The sequence below is a fragment of the Anas acuta genome, chromosome 15 (genome assembly GCF_963932015.1).
Source record: "Anas acuta chromosome 15, bAnaAcu1.1, whole genome shotgun sequence".
Lineage (NCBI taxonomy): Eukaryota > Metazoa > Chordata > Aves > Anseriformes > Anatidae > Anas > Anas acuta.
Genome location: NC_088993.1, coordinates 11497808 through 11510755, shown reverse-complemented (window position 1 = coordinate 11510755; position 12948 = coordinate 11497808). Strand labels below are relative to the sequence as shown.

Here is a 12948-nt window from a genome sequence, read left to right as displayed (position 1 = left end):
ATCCCCCATAAACCTTTGAGTTTAGTTTAATCTAATACCACATACTTGCAAGGGTCCCATCCTAAGTTTCTCCATATATCACTGCTGGCACACACTTCTATGGGATGCATTTGTAGTTTTTTAATAACTCAGCACCATGCACCAAATCTTTCACCTGCCCCAGCTACATTTCTTACATTGTACAGCTTTGTAAAGAGAGAAGAAAAAGAATCAAGTTTGTCTGATGAAATGACATGCTTTAATTGCCAAAACACCCAGCTGTGTGCTGGTGTATCGGAGAAAACTTCTGACGATCAGTTGACTGTTTCTGTGAAATGAGCTGTAATACTGCCTTGTTAGAAATGTTATCAGTAAAATGAACAAAGAAACTAAACATTAGCATAAAAAGCCCTCACTCACCTGCACCAGAGCCTCCTTCATGGCTGTCCAGTTTGAAACCCGCCATGCACATTCCAGTACTAGGTAAGGATTGATGTGGCCTTTTGACTGGCCATATTCTGTCAAAGGTTCCCACTGATTCAATTCTTTAGAGCAACTACAAAAATTGAAACCATTGTAAATTTATTTACCATCAACAAAAAAATCAATAGAAGTGACTACTAATGCTTTGTACTAGAATATTATAGGTATATATGTCTGTTCATTTTTTTGTTTGAAAGCACTGAAAATATTTTATCCAGTTGGAAGGATTTCTGTTATTTTATTAATTCATTACCGGTTAAAATACAGAAATCTGTGAACAGGTAGAAGCCACATTTTCTGTCTCCCAGAAAAAACATTTTAAATGGGAAAAAAAAAAAAAAAATTTAGCTCCAGTCTGTTTCCACCAATAACAAATTACAATTATACAAGTCTTCAGACATATCTTCTGAGGGCCTGTTAAGGGAGTAAAAAAGTAGCTTTTTTATTCCCTTAAGTTTTTACTGTATCTTAGAAGTCCTGAACTAAGCTTTTTCTGGGCAGTAATGCTTTAAACCAGCAGGGTATTCTAATTCAATTGCAGGACAGCAATACTTCTTCTACATCAGCTTTAGAGTCTTACCGAATCCAATGATCTTCCCAGAGCTGATACTCGGGGAAGATAGAAGGAGAAGCATTGTTCCGTTCATGTTCTTTTTTAGCCTTTTCCATTGCTTTTTCATAAGTTTCTTGTGCCTGAATAAAATTCATACTGGTTTACTTTTCCATCTGCTATATACACATTAACTCAACAGTCACTTTAAGAAAAAATAATATATATATTCAAAGTTTTAATTAAAAAACAAACAACGAGGTATGTTAACTCATTTCTGAAATAGACGTTACTTAGTAGCTTTACAAATGTGATAAAAAGCTGACGAACATACTCAAAGTCTTACCTTATCTAGGTATTACATGGCCTTAAACTATGTTAGCGAGAAGAGAAGCTGTTTTAACATTTTCTGGTTTAGAAGACTGAAGTCTTCTAAATTACTACGCAGAATATTTTCTTGCTGACCAGTATATTAATCTGAGTATTTTACTGTCAGGATGATTTCCCATATCAAGAGCATACCTGTTCAAAAAAGCCATGTTGTTCATAGGCAATAGCTGTTGCTGTCTCTGGGAATTTACAGCGTTTCTGCCATAGCCCAGCCCACATGTCCTCTTCTTGTAACAAAGAATAGAGCTCAGCAAGGGAATCCAGTATTTCCTAGAACATTAAGACCAGTGTTTCTCTGCAATCCATCACTACAAAGCATAGTAGTTAGCAAAAACACACTTTCTATACTGAAGCAAGTTGAGAAAGACACAAAAATAAAGATTTGTCCGTGTCTCTTTTTCAAATTCTAGATGGTAAGCTATTAATAATGACCTAGTACTGAGAAAAACACAGCACTACATGACAACAACAAAAAAAAAAAAACACACACCTATGAACGTACAAACGTGTATTGATTCTTGTTTAGCTTGCTTAAAATATCAGATCAATTCATAGAACAAACTGTTTAACAAACCAACAACTCACCCTTTAACATACAAATAATCTATAATATTTATCTTCCTCAACTACTCACAAATGCTACCTGACAGACTACTAAACACAACAGTATCTGTTTACAGAGAACTCAATTTTGCTTAGCAAATAACTCCTTAAGGTCATACAACAAGCATAATCTGTTAGGGAAAGCATACTCTTCTTTGAAGGAGACAGAGGCAGTAGACACTTCTACATCAGATTTAAAATAAAGGGCAGAAATGGTTTGATCTATTTTTACAGTGCTGAAGATAATTACTTTGAAAAGCAGATAGCAAAGAGGGATCAAGAGAGAAAAATATAAAAATATCCATGCCACGTGAAAGAAAGGCAGGAGAAGTAGGTAAGGTGCAAAGTAGTCAACATTGCAAGTGACTATGCATGAACATAAAAGGACAGGAATTTCATCATTGAATTAAAAATGGACACTCCTCCAACAAGCTTCTAAAGCTATTGTACTACACTGTCACCATGTTTTTCTCTCCACATTTTATAACCTTTTTCAATTAATATAATATCTTACCTGTTGAGGAGGAGTTATGCTTTCCTGCTCATAAAATTCTGTTGTCTGTTTAGGCTTAATTTGTAGGCTCAGTCCTTTTTCAAAGGCTTGATGTTCCAGCATCAGCGTAGAACGAAACCAGAGATTGTGAGTTTTCCCTAAGTATTTCAGGACACAAGGTCTGATGGGAATGGGAGGAACACACTGTGACATTGCTTCCACAAAGCAATTCAGTGCGCTTGGCTGGCAGTCTCGCTGTACTTGATGGCTACCACTGCACAAGAAAGGGCTTATTTCACCTGCCAGAGCCTGGAACAAAAACATGAGGATAGACAAATCTGAATGAAGAGCTAACTGTCACAGAATTTGGATTCAAAAGCTGGGAACAAACGTTTGGTAAGTGTAGTTTCTTAGTAAACTGAAAGGCCCCATTTCTTTCAAAATATGTACTGATGGAGATGTACAGCATTAACTAGTCACAAAAAATGGTAAACTTCTCAAAGCAAGTGAACAAGTCATTTAGCACAAATACATTTTCCTGGAACACCACTCATTTACAGAGGAATTCATTAAAAGAGATTCTCACATGTTGCTGTCTGTCAGACAAGATCTTCCACAGTCGTGAAAAAAGCTGGATCCAAGTCTTCTCCGCTAATGGTGTAGAAATATGACATAACTGAACAAAGGCACTCAGCAATGCTCCAGTCTAGAAAGAAAGAGAAAGATCTACATAACATGGGAAAAATTCAATACTACTAAAAAACAGTTCAGTTGTATAGCTGTTTAAGCAGTACTGTAAATCCCTTTTCCAACCAACATATCAAAAATGTTTTCTTTAGCACTGAAAACTACCATAAAATGAATTTAATGCTATTTTCTTGTTGATCGAGACTTATTCATTATTGTAACCGTTTCAAAAAACATAAAAAAAAGAAAGAAAAAAGGAAAAAGGAAGAAAGTTGATGACTTTGGTAATAGAAATGATCCAGTTAATTGGCTAGACATGTTACTCTGAAAATTATTTCAAAATAGCTTTCAGTTAAAATTACCTTCTCATTAATTATTTTAATACAAGATGTGATACTTTTTTTTTTGTGCTCTGTCTCTGCCATCACAATTTTCTTAACAGTTAAAAATGAACTTACACAGTTAAATTTCTTCCTCTCCCACCTGTAAGATCGATACAGTAACAAGCAGCAATTAAGTAAACACTTACGAATTTTTTACACTACACAAATAAGAAATTACATCAGATTCTAAGGGTTGTCTGTACAAAAAACATAAGCTAAAAAAATAGAAAATAAATTATGTCAGGTCAGCTTGACCATTTCAGTATTAAAATCATTTATCAGGAAATGAACAACCAAGTACCAACCTTCACTTCTCGAAGAGAGTCAAGAAATTTGTCATGCCGGTTGGTCAACATGTGCAGCTGATTGCCAATGTCCTTCTCAGAAAGTTCTTTAGTTTTAGGTGTGCTGGTTTGATCTCCTGGAGCCAACTCAATGTCAATTTCAACATCCTATACAGAAATAACGATACAAAGCATGCAGGTATTTTCTAAGTACTTTTTTTTCCCCCTATACAAACACAAAATACCCTTCTGATCAAACTAATTTAGTTCTCACTATTTCTATTAGTTCTTCGTGTTCAGAAGTAGAATTGCTAATGCACTGTACTAAAGAAAGGTCTAAATGAATGAATGCAAGTTCTGAGAAAGCCATGCACAGTTAAAATACAACACATTACACACAAGGTATACAGAACAAGCTCTGCACGTCATCTTCAAGGCACTTTCTCCAAATTTATTTAACGAGAAACCAAGAAGAGATGCTTTCATCAAAAAACATTATTTTTCTACTGTGCTTTCTGCAAGTTACCTCTTCTTTGGATTCACTGTTTTCCCTTTCCCGAGGCTCTTGTTTGACGTGGGTTACCATAGCAAATGCCGCCCTGTCATGGCTGTCAGCAAGGTTGATAACGTTGGTGATGGAGGGCAGCATAGCACCCTGACAACTGGTCCCAATCGTAGTGTTTTTCTCACACACTGCCAATAAGAGCTAAGGCATTAAAAAAAAAAAAAAAAAAAAGAGAGAGAACTTTTAAATAGACATTTTACTGAAGTATTTCTGAGAAACAGTACCTATGGTTTCATATTTTTATAAGAGTGGCAAGAATGTGTCTAAGGTGTATTTGTCACCTTTATTCAGTAAATATAATACATTTTCATCTTAATTTGATCACATTGTCAGTAGTTTGAAGTCTGTGACTATACTTTCGAGACTGCCTTTCAAGTCACTCCTGAAAACACGGAAGGAATAGGACTCCTCTGTGCTTAAACTCTGTATTTTCTACTTTATATACCTATTTAGTGCCCTCAATCAAGTAATGTACACAGAAAATCCATGCTGTTTCTTATCTCTCTGGAAGTAGCCATAAAACTTATGAGGCCAAAGTTATCCCCACAGTCACTCTAAATTCTTGTTTTCATATGCAGGTTTTAAAAACAAAAAACAGACAAACAACAAAGTTTGGTCCCATTTTGTTTTATATAAGCCAACCAAAAATGCAATTGAATTTCAAGGCAATCCCACCTAAGACTTGTCATACCTTTAGTGCATAGACTGTGCATATCCTTGAAAGTTTTCCTGAAATCATCTACGATAACAACTCCTCTATTTTTCCTAATCACCATCACTTGTACGAGATGGTTTTTCTTAAGTATCAACATGCCCATTAAGCTTTTCTCAAAGAACACGGATTTTAAAGATTAAAGCTGCTTTCCAAAACCAGCTGTTTCATGTCTCTGACGTATCTGAGGTAACACACTTGGTATTTTTATCTTTGACATAGATAATACATATTTCAAAGCATACATAAAATAACCCTTTTAAACCCAGACAAGAAAAATGCAGAACATATTTCTAGAATTATAATGGTATTTCTGATAAAATTAATTTTCCTACCTCAATGCATTGTTTTATCCAAAAGTGATTTCCCATTGCTTCCCAGTTCTGAGAACATGTCACATACAGCAGACGCTCATAAACACGACGTTTCATAGAGTTGTCAAAGACCTCGAAAAATTTAGCTCGTATCAGGGGCTGGGCACAACGCAGACCCGAAAGAAAAGCTGGCTCAAGTTTAGCAGTAAGTTCACTACCAGAAAGATTCTCATCCCTAAAACGAATAAAGATAAAATTACACAGGTATTAGAAAAAGAAGCCTTCTATTTTTTTGCAGATAAAATACTAAAAACAAAGGAGCTGATGTCCTGTGGAAGCCTACATGGTGTGGAATGCTTCCAGGTATGCCATTTTGAGTGAAACAGCAAAGAAAATACTGCTGCTTGATATTAAAAAAAATAACAACAACACAAAACACTGCCCAGAGCTATCATAAAAGACTCTTTCAGGACAAAATCCTGATTGTCTTAATTGTGAAACAGTATCAATTTTTGTTTGAAATACCCCATAACATTCATCGATAAAAACTTCTGACCACCATGTTCACACCAGTGTTTGGTACAGTTACCCAGCAAACAGAATAGCAGCAAACAATAGCTGAAAATAATGTGAATCATTAGCATGAAATAAAACACCTGACTTTTTTTTTTTTTTTTTGATAAAGTAGATGTTTTAATTATTTTATGCCATTACAAAATCTGCCAGTTTAGCTAGTAAAGAAATTCTCCTGAAAGAATATTTTAAAATAGATTTCCAAGAAAAATAATCTTTATACTCTATGGAGGTAAAAGGAGAGACAGATCATATCGTTCACCGCAGCGTTTAATATACAATCATGTATGAGGATGCCCTAGTACCTTAGGAAAGACGATATTTGGGCAGATCCAAAAAGAAAATCTTTTTAAGCACTTTCCATTATAAAATTGCGTTTAGTAAATATGTATTGTGGTTTAAGTGAAACGAATCAATTCTGCATCTTAGCAACAAGTCTCTTAACTCAAACCTAAAGAGATTGATGGCATGTTATAAAGGTCATATATGGTACAAATTATGAACCAATAAGCTGCAATAAATGATTAATTGCTATAATTACCTATAGACATAGTTAACAAGGTCTAAGAACTGGGCATTTAATTCAAGGTCTTCTGGAAAACGCTTTTCAATGTAAGTCATCATTTTCACTAGTAAAATGGACTTCTCCCGGAGAGTAGGTGTCTGTGTTAAAAGAAGACATGATTAATTTTGTCAATTTATCTTAAAACATGCAGAGAAGTAGCATATTCAAAGTACGTCTCAGCTACCATTTTTATCACTCTTTCACTCCTAAAGTATTGAAAAATAGCTTGGTAGAAGGTCATGGTTCTTAAAAAGAAAAGACACAAGCATTTGTCCTAATATAAACTACACAGGTTTAAGTGTTTAAATGGTTACAAAAATCTAATATGTATTTTTAGAAGTGTAAGTTTAATATATAAAGCACTAGATTGTCAAGCGTTCAACTCTAACTTTGACACAAAATATGGTAAACTGAGGAGGTCACAAAACATTACATGAATAACATGATTTCCTCCTGAAGAAACTGTCTATCCAAGTTAACAGAAGACTTACTTTAAACCTTCACTTTAAAAGAAGTTCTAGGCAAAATAGCTTCTGAGATCAAAAAATGGGTATGTCTATAAAATGCTATGCATCTTTAACTCATTACTGTCACATGGGATGCAAAATATTCAAAACCTTATAAAGGACATGTAAACTTTTATAACAGATCCTTACAACCCTCACTGTAAATACCTGATGAATTATAGCAGTAGTTTGTATTGATCCAGTATTTGAGCATAGTCATGGTTTTATCTTCTCAATTTACCTGATTAGCTGCCATTGGGGAATTGTTTTTCACCCACTCTTCCACTATTTTTACCACTGCACGAAGAATTTTCGCATCAGTAGACTTTTCAATGAGAGATGTCAGAATAGCTTGTATAAAATTTTTTCTCATTTCCATGCTCATCACAGCCAGGCGTGTTTTCACAAGATCCAGGCTTAGCATTACCAGTTCACTGGTACCTGCTATGGATACAAAAACGGATGAAAATTGTGTATGTATGTACAAAATGCATAGTAAAGTAGTTTTCAAGATAAGCCACTGGAAGTTTAAAGTAGCAACAACAAAATCTGTTACGCGGAAATAAAGTCCTGTACATTGAAATAATGTTTTCAGAATGACTACTTTCCGTCCCTAAACAGAGTCACTCCAAAATAAACAAACAAACAGAATATTAAAGACAAGCCTGTGAGGTTTTATCTCATTAAGTAGTTTTGGTAAAAAGGTATTACAGAATTCCAATACTGAAAAATTGTAACTAAGCTTGTGAAAGAAATACATGAAATACCTAATCAGTTCTGTTACTTTCCCAACTCGCCTATCTGTCAAGCTTAATAATTTTCTAATTGTTTCTCATTGTTAGTAAAATTTGAAATGTTTTAGTGTACCTAACAAATATGCTCTGGAAACATAACAGCATCATTTCTTTCAAACCACTTTCTTCCAGTAGCTTATTCATTCATAAATTACATGTCCTTTAGTAGGTATGTAAGAACATCTGAATTTTTCAATGACTCATGACCTAATTCATTTGATGATAGACAGAACTGTACAGGCTGGAAAAGAAGCTCTTTTAAGGTAAAAACAAAGGCATCAGTTCCAACAAGTTAATTTCACAAACAGTAGCTCCACTGCTTGTCAGCTCCTCTCCCCGAATACTATAAACTGTTGAAAATTTTCAGTATTTCTATATATATACATACATTCTGTAGCTCCATAAATATTCACTAACCATTTAACTAAAATTTATGTATTACATTGGTAATATGAACTTAAAGTGCATTTTTATCCTTCAGTACTTCAGCAATATTTCTAACACCGAAGTTATTTTCAATATGCACAAGACTCTGCAAAATCATTTCAATCCCTTTAGGATTAAGAGATTTTAATACTTTACACATCTTTTAATCATTAACATCATTAGACTATATAATGAAATACCTGTATTTGCTTCTGCTGTTCCTGCTGTAGCCTGTGGGTTTAAGTGTTCCCTGACCATCTTCTGCAGAGATCGCATAAAAACTGAAATCAACCTGTCGATATAGCTGGGATTGTTACTGCATGCAGATTTCAGAATCATTAAAGTACCTATTGATAAAAACAACAGTTACAGAAGTAAAGCTTTCATTGAACATAATATGAATAATATCAAGGTTTTCAGTGTGGATGTGCTCTTTCACATAGAAGAACATGGGAAACGTTCTAGCTCTATTTCATCCTGTCATGAAAACAGTATGGGGATTACCCAAGTTAAAACAACTAGGTTGAAAAAGCTTTTACTATAAGAACAGCTACTTTCGGCACACTTTAGGAATGCATGATGCCTACAGAACCACAACCCCTACAAATTACATAGCTTTTAACAATTCCTATCATAATAGGAGCTTATTCACATTCTGGCAAACTAATCAGTTTAAGCAGTATCTACCCTTTAAAATGCTTAATTCTTTGAAAGGGAAAAAAAAAAAAAAGTAAAATCTACAGTTCCTCCTTTCCTTACCACGATAAATTCAACAAAAACCTACATTTACACAAGTGTGCTTTGCATAAATGTTGTTTTCAAATTGCTGCTTTGAGAAGTTTCATTTCTTTACTTGCTCAGATATGCATAAGAAATTTGACATATAAAGATAAGCCCCTTAAACACAGAATTAAAAAGATCTGCAACACTTGAAGGTTAGATTGTAGTGTTTCTTTTAAATGAGCACTGGATAAATTGTAAAAAGCATCTTTCTGGGTTAGTTTGTTGTAAAGCACATCTTAACACCTCACAAATAGGCAATTCCCAAAACGAAATTACAACTACCTACACATATCACAGTGAAGGACATTTGCCAATTCAATCCAGAAAGTTTTCCAGAATTGTGCAATTTCAGGTCTGTATTGCCAACACAAACAGATCTATGCCAGACCAAATTATTCCAATACATCTCTGTCATTGTCATGTGTGGCTGAGCTTTCTACGAGTTACGTAAGTATGAGTAACAAGAAAAGACAACCATTTTGGCCTTCAGGATGGTAGAGAATAAAAATTCAGACTGCTTACTCAGAAAAAATAGTATTTTTGGAATTCCTTATTTAGTGAAAATTCAAGATCTACAAAAAATATATCTTCCTACGCTATTCAAATCAGCTGATACATAACACTTTAAGACCAACTGCAAAACAAAGTAAAAGGTAGTAACATGTAAGCATGTTTACACATATTCTTCGAAATGCTATGAATACCCCAGCCCTTTTCTCCATAGCTGACAGACATCCCAAGCTCATCTCTTCTGATAGCCCTAACTGCTTCCCACAGCTCCTTCCTGATTATCAGATTTCCATTTCCTTATGGAAAGTAAAAGTCAATGACAGAAAACCATACTAATTAACAGATCAACCTACATACTTCTGCTAGAGATACGGGTAACTTACCAAAGAGCTGAGAAGGGTTAGCATTAGTGGCTTTCTCATAATTAGTAAGTCCTTCATAAATAACCTTGCCAACCGCAGCATAAAGGCACTCCAGCTCTTCATACTTCGAAGCTACACTTGAGGTACCTGCAAAGTTTACAGAGTTTGTCTATTTTTGGTAAACTTAGCCACAAAACAGGCAAGAACAGTTACACTGTGAACGTACAGTCACCTATAACCATCACCAGAACCTTATCTTGCTAATAAACCAATACAGCACAAACAGCTCCCTCGCTTATATAACCTCTTCACTATACAACCAATACCTCCTCCACAGTGTGCCACTACTTCTAAGTAATTCATTTGGATGAGAAGTCTTAGATCACTGAGGCTTTTCTAAAAAAAGTCTATAAAAATGAGTTTGTTTTAGAATAAAGCATATTAAAGCATATAATGCATATCTCCCTTCATTGTTTTAGCAAAACAGCAAAGCTTAACTACCAAAAATTTTACTTCTGAAGCTGAAGAACTGTGATAGCAAAAATGCATTAGATTTATAGCATGCATTTCTTGAACCAAAGTTATGATAACCACAGGTTATTGTGTTGGTTTTTTTTTGTCAGTAGATAATGATGTATTCCACAATTACTTTTTTCAGCTTTTTTTTTTTTTAAAGAGGTTGAAAGTGCAAACTAAATTGGACCATTAAAAGCAGAAATCGAAAAATAGTATTAGCACACTGCAGAGTGTCTTTGCCCCACCCTTAATCATTTGAGTTATGTCGCAATAAAGGATAAAAGGAGGAAGAAAATACTACATACTCGGTTCTGTAGGGAAAATACCCATTAATCGAGAAAGCAAACTGTGGACTGCTCTCAAAACCTTGGTGTTTCCACAAGTCATACAAGCTGCTACACCTCGTTGCATGGGTTTGAAGCTACTCAGGACAGCAGGGGGCTGCAGTACAGTTAACAGGAAACTTAAGACCTCTAAGCCAGTGCAAATGTTGGCAAAGTTGGCTTGATTAGGTTGTTCCTAAAGAGAACACATACAAAGACGCAATGAGCAGGGGAAAACATAGAAGTATTAAACAGATTAGCAATGCTTCATGTCAGTCTTTTCAGATAAGTCATCCAATATGGAACTCTAAAATACAAGGCACTGTAAAATCTTTAACCATAAAATGTTACTTAGGCATTTACAACTATGTGCCTTATAATGCTTTTTGTGGTCCTCAGCTTTGAAAGCTGCTTGAAACCTTGCTCGTTGGAAACATTTTCAACAAGGGATTATGTTTTACCTCCTTGTCAACATCCTCGTCAAATAATTCCTTTACAATTCTGATGCCAAATTTCATGAAACCCATTGAAACACAGTCTAAGAGTGTGTGTACACAAAAAAAAAAAAAAAAAAAAAAACACAGATTTCTCTGACTTCTCTGACACACTCATGGCTACAGCCTCATCTCTATCGTATATTCATCCCTCCCTAGCCTTGACTTCTGTTCAGTCTTCCCATTCCAAGTCAAGGCTCTGCCTTCTTTTGGCCTTGATCTTTTTGTTAACCTCCACACTCTGACCATCTCCACTCTGCTTCCTCATTCCTCTTTGGAAGGCAAGCAGCCTCCTGCTCTTCTGTATTGCTTGGGCTTCAGCAAAGACCACAGTAAGAATTCCTGCTTCTGTTACACAAATTCAGATTCTTGTAGGTTCAGAAGCCACAAAAAAAAAAAAATTGCTCAGTCACACAACCATAAATAGATCAGCCCTGGACAGATGGCACCTTCAGAGAATTGAGTTATTGAATAAACGCCCTCTTGACAAACACAAACAGGTTTTCAGAACCTACTTTTTTAATTAACTTTATCAACAGCAACCCAAGACACTAGAATTTATTTAACGTATTAAATAATAAAATGACTACAGACATTCAACCCCCAAACACCAAATGTTCATATTCAGATGTCTATTCTCAATCACTGACTTTATCCTATTCCATAATACAAAGTCACAAATTACCAGTGGAAAGATATATGGCAATTTAGCTCCAAATCCTCCAAGAAACAATGATGAATGAAATCAGTAATTAAAGAGATAAAGATTTATTTCCATTTCACAACGATGCTACACTATAAAAATAAAATTACAATTTAAAGTTGAAATCATAACAAATGAGCACTCAGAATACATAATCATCAAAAAATATTTCAGTGTGCACCTTAAACATCTGGTTTCAAAAGTATTCAATCAACATACGTGCTAGATAATCCTAAAGCCCTACAGAACTAGAATGTTACCTACCACTGTCATTAGAAGCTTATCAAACCATTGCAGTTTCAGTTCTGATTTTGGCCACATGTCTGGTCGTAAAGCCGTTTTCAGAAGGTTGACACAGCGACGAGACAGCAATTCCCCAGGAGATCCAGCAGTGTTTGAGTTGTCATTTACCTAGCAATTAATCAGAGTTAACACAACGACAACTTTTTGCAACCAACTCATTAATTTATTATGCGTTCCAAGCAAGCATGTAATTTCTTACTTCTGAAATGGATGAGCTCAAGTAGTTTTATCAGTGGTGTCACAGAGTATTTTACTGAATATAAAGCTCACAACTAAGAGCAAACATCACAACTCATGTGCAAACTGGTTCCTTATTACCTGAAATCACCCATCAAAAGTATATATATATATATAAAAAAAAGTTTAATCTGATGGATTATTACTACAACTAAGAAAAGATTAACTAATATTGAACATGTTCAATTTGGATGGTATCCATGTATCCACAAGAATCCAAAGCTTTTTACTAAATCAACCTTTATACTTTAAGAGCATGTCTTTTCTGTGCAAAGGACTGTGGTTCATAAAATCCCATGCCATACAGTTTTTTAGCTTTGAGCTATACCTAGCTAGTTTTTCCCCTTCTAGAAAAGCTAATTCTTAAAATTTGACAAAAAAGTTTTACATGCTACATGAAAAGTAATTCC

At 34.8% G+C, this 12948-nt stretch overlaps 1 protein-coding gene across 11 annotated transcripts in view; it reads right to left on the bottom strand.

Moving 5' to 3' along the window:
• Window positions 1-12948, bottom strand: part of TRRAP (transformation/transcription domain associated protein) — a 92069-nt gene that overhangs the window by 37628 nt on the left and 41493 nt on the right. For 7 of the 11 annotated variants that reach the window (XM_068698824.1, XM_068698822.1, XM_068698829.1 and 4 more), the window contains exons 44-57: window positions 12263-12409; window positions 10784-10997; window positions 9984-10109; window positions 8508-8654; window positions 7329-7531; window positions 6558-6679; window positions 5465-5678; window positions 4379-4558; window positions 3874-4020; window positions 3085-3204; window positions 2520-2807; window positions 1535-1672; window positions 1043-1155; window positions 400-535 (exon numbers count right to left, since the gene is read on the bottom strand). In XM_068698824.1, coding sequence (XP_068554925.1) covers window positions 400-535; window positions 1043-1155; window positions 1535-1672; window positions 2520-2807; window positions 3085-3204; window positions 3874-4020; window positions 4379-4558; window positions 5465-5678; window positions 6558-6679; window positions 7329-7531; window positions 8508-8654; window positions 9984-10109; window positions 10784-10997; window positions 12263-12409 — 2295 coding nt within the window. The remainder of the gene's footprint in view (window positions 1-399; window positions 536-1042; window positions 1156-1534; window positions 1673-2519; window positions 2808-3084; window positions 3205-3873; window positions 4021-4378; window positions 4559-5464; window positions 5679-6557; window positions 6680-7328; window positions 7532-8507; window positions 8655-9983; window positions 10110-10783; window positions 10998-12262; window positions 12410-12948) is intronic. The other 4 variants (XM_068698827.1, XM_068698830.1, XM_068698833.1 and 1 more) reach the window with 1 other exon arrangement.